Consider the following 6,785-nt stretch of genomic DNA (forward strand, 5'->3'; position numbering starts at 1 on the left):
CACTTTTTAGATTTACTCAAAAGTGCGATGATGACTTTTTTTACAATTTTATTTGGCCAACACAACAAAGCATCATTTATTCACCAACTCATAACTTGATGAAGCAGAAGGATAACCAAATGGGCAAATTCTACTGGGATCAAGACTGGCTTCAAGTTTGTGGTAAGGATAAAACCAGTATTTCTACTTATCATTCTTCCAGGAACAGCTGCTGCTGAAAAAGCTCCAGATTATGTTTCAGAATTGGAAAAATCATTTAGTCATGCTCTTTGAGCAGCATAAGTATACCATTTATTTTCAGTGGGCAGAGTTAAATCTGCTTCAAGACCTTTTCCAAAGGGATGGCATCACAATATCACTTGGGGAAAAATACCATCGTGGAGAATAAAAACTTCAGCATTTACAGGTAGACTGCTTTTGTATCAATTTGGTGAAAAGAATAAACAAATCACCTAGAAATTTTTAATTTTAATTCTTTCAAATACTTGCTCAAGTTTTCTGTGATTTGTGCACTATTTAGTGAGATTTTGTAAAAACATAGTCATAAGATTTATATTACTCTACACTTTGAAAAGTACCTAGAGGTCATTCAACAATAGAGCAGTCCATCAAAATTCATGGATCTAATATATTTGCAAAAAAAAAAAAAAAAAAGCACGTTTGGAAATGTCAGACAGGTGCTGTCATAAAAATTACCACCTGTATATGCTACAATATGTGCAGAGACATTTTTTCTATACAGCCATTTTGGTTACTATTACCATACTGCCGCCATATCCCTTGCACTCTCTTCGCAAATCCAAGCAATTAGACAAATGCAAAACCACTAAAATTGTGTTGGTTACTGAGAGAGTAACTTACAAACTTATTTCCTCTTTTCCTCTGATTTATTTCTCCCTATTAACACCATGTTCATTACCTAGTTTGTTTTTGAGCACCTTGACCACTAACTATACATTCTACCCTGTTCCCTCATTTTCCTGATTGTTGCAATTTTCTTGTGCTGCTTTGCCAGTTCACTATCAAATACCCTTACAAAAGCACAAGCTCTTGAAAACTTCACAATAGTGTTCAAAATGCACAATATAATTTATCTCCCATAACTATAACCTTGTACATCAGCTGGGCTCACATACTTCACATTGATGTAGCACAGCCACTTTGAAGTCAGGAATCCACAACATATTTATTTAGATCTGGGACTCAAGGGCTGGGATATTTTGGAGAAGCAACCAAGAAGAGCAGTTTCAAAATAAACATATATGTAAGATCTAAAACCGCACACTTCAAAGTCATGGGAAAGATTTTTATCAGTTTCACTGGTTTGTTATTCAGGCCCAGTATCTGGGTTCATTCCTTTTGCCCTGCTCCTCCTCTCTACTCATCACCCTGCATAGGCTGTCACATCCTCCTCCTAGTGCTTCACAGAACTGCATACAGAACACAGGTTTATTCTTTGCTTTAACCTCAGGGAAAAAGAAAAAAGACAGCACTTTATTGCACTTTCAAATAAAATAAGAGAAGGCAATATTTAGACATTATATGAAAGGAATGCTTTCCAGAGTATTATGGACATAGGATGTTGCAAGGTAACTACCATAACAAAATACAAAACTCTAGGAAGAATTTTAATATCACTATTTCAAGATTCAGTTATCAGAACTTCCAACACTGAACAGCAGCACTTAGTTATAATGTCCCCAAATAAAACTCATGTATTTGGCAGCACTCAAATATCATTTAAAAGCTATACGTTGTTTTAGTTACTGGAGTTCCACTTCTGAATGTTATTTATTGACCAACAAGTGACAAGAGACTTAAACTACAATTATGAGATGTTACAATTTTTTTAATGTATTTAAACACATTTGTATTTCAAATGCTAGAAGCAAATGTCTATTTGCATATATACGTGTAAGGATGCTACTTAACTAATGCAATAATATTGATTACATAACAAATATGAATATGAACAATATGACAGTGCTGGTGATCGGGGCTGCTGGAGCTGGGAAGTGTTGGCATGGGAATGCTGATATTCCAGTCAGAGGGATAACTGCTAAGAATTTCATTGACTGTTCAGTCACTGAAGGTGGATTCCCCTAATGCAAATGTGTTATGCTTAAATATTTACTACTACATAAGGTTCAAGACACTAAGAATCACCTTTATACAATGGCCTGTGTTGCCAAATATTCCTGACTTAGGACTCTGGACAGGACTATCAGCCAAAATCCAGATTATGTTTCAGAATTGGAAAAATCATTTAGATTTTTCTAATCTGGTTTATGCTGCTACTCCTAATTGTTACCTGAGCAGCAGCAGGATCCAGTGTATAAAATCACAACTCAATCAATATTGCTGCAGAACAAACCACAGAACATAAATGCCAACTAGGAACAGCCCAATGCAAAACACAAACACTGACACTGAGTTAACAGAGATCCATCCAGCACAAGCCCAAACAACTCTGAAAAGCCCAAACAACTCTTTACTTTGTTTTTACACTTCTGCCTGCTGGGGCACATTTATCACTGAAAGCAACTTTTCCTGAAGCACTGCTCATCTAATTTGCAGTCAGTGCCTGTAGCACCTTCCTCCCTCTCCTACCCTACACCTGAGTCATTGTGAGAGTTTGTTATTGCTGGAATGCTGCAATTACTGGCTCTGCCCAAATACTACAGTCACATCACCTATAAAATGTAAATAGAAATGCACAGAAAAGTTAAACCTGCTCTTAACGATTAAATAATATGGTGATTTCCCGCCAACAGAGAATGAGGCCTTTGTTCCATGCAACATTTAACAATTTCTGCAGAAATAGTCTATACAGAAAAAAACCCATAACCTACTCGACAAAATTTTTTGCAATGCCATAACTACCTAATTTTTAAAAGACATAGAGATAAAAAATACACAGATAAAATGTAAGGTGTTCTAAAAATAGCTGTATCAAATAGAACTGTGTCTGCCTCAAAGGGCACAGTTTTAAGGTGTCAGCTTTTCAATCAGTGTAGCTGCCAGCAGCACACAAGCTGAGTGTAACCCAGTTCCAAGGACAAGGCCAGGAAAGAAGCCCCCAAAATGCAAGGAGCAAAAACAGAACCACAGGAGCCACATCACTCATGTTTGCTGTGTTTGGAGTTTCTGAAGGACATTTGTTTGTAGACTATTTAAACTCTCCAAATAGAGCAGTCTAATTGATACTTATATAATATTCTGCTCACAGCTATCTGTATTTCCCTCTCCCTCTTACACTTAAACGTTTTTTGCAACGGATGCTATAAAAGTTTTTATACCAGAGTGAATTTTAACAGATACTGAATAACACTGAGTAAAAGTCTCTTAGTGTACTGCTACACAACATCAGAGATATATTCACAGGTCATATGGATGTAAACGTTGTAACAAATTTGACAAGTTTTAGTTCAGAAAGCACGTAGAATCAAATATTTGAAAAGTCACTATTTGTGACTGTGTTCTTTTCCCAAACACAGGAGCAGGGAGTAATCACAGGATCATTTCAGTTGGCAAAGACCCCAAAGAGAGTGGAGCCACTAACCACTGTTCTTATTTCCCACACAGAATTTGTGTTCAGTGCTTCTACAGCAAATAATTATTTCACTTACAATTTCAAAGGCTTCAAAGCTTTTGCACTGAAAGAATAGCAAAAAGTAGCCAAGCTTGCTTTGCACAGTTTGAGCTGGCATATTGTGCTCCTTGGTCTTGTATTACAAATATACCATTATTCAATCTGAATTATTCTGTACTTCTAAATGGAAGGGGAAGCTTGAGCTGATAGAATCCATCCCAAAACAATTCTGCTACATGCTATAACAATATATAATTCTCATATACCAATTTTTAAGTACACTAAGTATTACTAAGTATAAAATGGCAAAGTCAGGTAAATATTTACATTGCCTCCACACTACCAAATAACATCACATTTAAAGTTTGTTCTAAAGCAACAGTCCTTTTATCTGGATATGGTTTCAAAAACTTCAAATTAAATGTCTTTTTCCAAATAAGTAGTAAGCTACATTCACAAAGCTGTTGGGCAGATTTTCACCCTGGTAGAGCAGCATAGCACTCGAGAATTCAATAAACCTTTACCCATTCCAACCAATTAAGAAACTAAAATCAGTGTTTCAAAAGGCACACACAGGCACTTCTCCCATCTAGACCTTCAATTTTTTAAAAAGGTCACATGCTACACTGTACAGCACTATATACATAAAAACTTTTCACACACAGGCCATTATAATTTCAAAAATTCAAAATTGTATCTTACCAAGACTGAACTCCAGCTTTGGCTCATTTGCAATTCTCTGAATACCTTAAAAGGTCAAGAAAAAAATATTAGAGATAAAAGGCAAGACATGGAAATCAAATTAATACACAGCAAAACTTTGAGATGCCTATAACTACTGCTATTGCCACTGAAGTAACATTCTATGTTAGAAACTCATGGTCAAAGCAAACTTGGATGAAATACCTGCCTGAAAAAAGGCTACTTTTGAAGAAGACTTCCTTCTTAATGGAAACTTTCTGCTGCTGGGAAAAGAAACTAGGGTAAAAAACAGGTTTTCATGGCTGTGTTACTTGTAAGATTTCCAGTCACAGTGACTGACTATATATGAGTTGGGAAAATATTAAGTCTCATAAGTAATTTTTAAGTAGGTATGTCATCACATTAAATCAAACTCCATGTTTAGTGAAAGTAGGTAGATCAGGTTAATAGAGTAAAATATAAACACATTATTGATCCACAAATTGTATAGCAATGAGCCCAACTTCTTTTGTTGGAGAATAAACACATTAATTCCTCTTCTTACAAAACTGGGACAGTAACAGTTTAATCCATTGTGGAATTATGTTCTATTGCAAAGGGCAATATTTTCTTATGCTAAAATAAAGGAGTGAATCACAGAGATGTAACAAGAGAAAAGTAGGAAGCAAGGAGGGATAGGTGAATAACATTTTGGTGTTTAACTGATGCACAAACTAATTGGATCACAACTAGTTTCAATGAACTTGTAGAAGTTAAACTCTCTTTTTGACATTTTGTATTCTCTAGTAAGCATTATTCATTATTGGTCAGTATTGAAGAAATTGGTCTGATGGGAAGGATTATAGTTGGTATATGAACTGGAGTAAGATTTTTGTTTAAAAAAAATTGTAAAACCTACAAACAAAAAAAATCACCCCAAAATTATAGCTATGTCTGCTCCATAAAAACATTATGCTGCTAAGTCTAGATTCACACTGTTCTCATTAGTGCAGCTATTCATTCACATCTGTGTGAGGAAAATTACAGCTGCAGAGCTTAGATAGGTCAAAAAGAAAAAAAAAGGGGTTTTTTTTGTTGTTGTTGTTTTTGGTTTTTTTTTTAAATGGAGCTTTAATAAATTTGAGTTGAACTCTGCCATATTGGCCTGAAACACCTTCATGAATGCTGGCCATAGCATTAAGTGACTGGGCAACTGAAATACAGCCTTTCTGACTGCAGTGCACCACCAAATACAACTCAACATACAGGCACTTGCATTCAAATCCCCAGACTGCTTTTCCGTCACATAGAACAGACCTGTGATAGTAGTTCAAGTATCACTAAAGATTTGTACATTCATCAACATTATCAGACTATATTTTAAACAGTAATCCATGTAGGACATGAAAGAGGAAAAAATGCTTTCATTCTTATTAGAAGAAAATAGGTTAGAGAGAACAACTCAGAAACACAGAAATCCCACATTTGTTCCCCTGAAGGTTATGTGCATAAACCAAAATATATTGGGGAAAAATGTAAAGACAATTTTCATCAGTTTATTTCCTCTAAACTGCACTCTGACAGGCAAGAAGTTGAACAGCATTTCGTACCCTGCTTGTGACACTATCTGAACTGCCACAGAGACCGGGCCACTTTTATTGTACCATTCCATAAAATACATGCACTTACTGGTAAACTGGGGCTCTCCTAGACTGTCTAACTGGGATGAAGGGAAAAACTGTCGTGCTTCATCTGATGGTCTCTCCTCTTTGATTTCCATGACCAGCCTCCGGAGCTGCTGAATTTTATTCCGCCAATCTTCCGAGTTCACCTCTCCCAGTGCCACAGCACAAGATTCACAGCCCGGCTTTGATGCAGCTTCGAGGCAAAGGTCCGGTTCTGCACTCAGAAAGCACAAAAGCAGCTCTTAGGGACTGTGCCTGGAAAGGGGGTGATGGAAATACTGATTGCACAAACAATCAAAACCACTACATACATATGTGCATCCATGGTCACAGAACTATGCAGCCCCATCTACCTCTGGGGTCAAATCCCAGCTCCTTCAGAACTGGTGCAGTGCTAAGCATATCCACAGAGTAGTTCCAGGATTAGTTAACTGATGGCTAAATTAGGCAGCAGAATCAAACCAAAACGGGAAATCCTTTTCCAGCACAGATTCTGCAGCCTACCAGGCAGCTCTCTGAGCTGCTAATTTGACAAAGAATTTGATTTAGGGCAGCAGACACAGTTCTGTCAGAGAGTGGGATTCACCAGAATTAATGTGTCCATCATCTCTTCTATTAAAGATCTCCATTATGCTCAGCCTCTCATTTATCCTTGCCAGAATACAATCAGGAACACATGCAGATAATTTAGCATGACATAACTCCCCTGTGAAGACTCAACAGGTTATATGTGGGAGCTTCAGACCTCATCATTATCCATGTGTCATTTGCTGTTCTGCCTGGAATCTAATTGTTTAATGATCAAATTTTCTGAGAACAAAAGAAGA

The 6,785-nt window shown here is 36.7% G+C and overlaps 1 protein-coding gene across 1 annotated transcript in view; it reads right to left on the reverse strand.

Moving 5' to 3' along the window:
* The window catches only part of INPP4B (inositol polyphosphate-4-phosphatase type II B), a 146,550-nt gene extending 140,418 nt beyond the window's left edge, over nucleotides 1–6,132 (reverse strand). The window contains exons 1-2 of the mRNA XM_058024122.1: nucleotides 5,963–6,132; nucleotides 4,295–4,339 (exon numbers count right to left, since the gene is read on the reverse strand). Coding sequence (XP_057880105.1) covers nucleotides 4,295–4,339; nucleotides 5,963–6,053 — 136 coding nt within the window. The 5' untranslated portion in view covers nucleotides 6,054–6,132. The remainder of the gene's footprint in view (nucleotides 1–4,294; nucleotides 4,340–5,962) is intronic.
* Nucleotides 6,133–6,785: the final 653 nt, after the last annotated feature.

This window comes from Melospiza georgiana, chromosome 5 (assembly GCF_028018845.1).
Source record: "Melospiza georgiana isolate bMelGeo1 chromosome 5, bMelGeo1.pri, whole genome shotgun sequence".
In the NCBI taxonomy this organism is placed as follows: domain Eukaryota; kingdom Metazoa; phylum Chordata; class Aves; order Passeriformes; family Passerellidae; genus Melospiza; species Melospiza georgiana.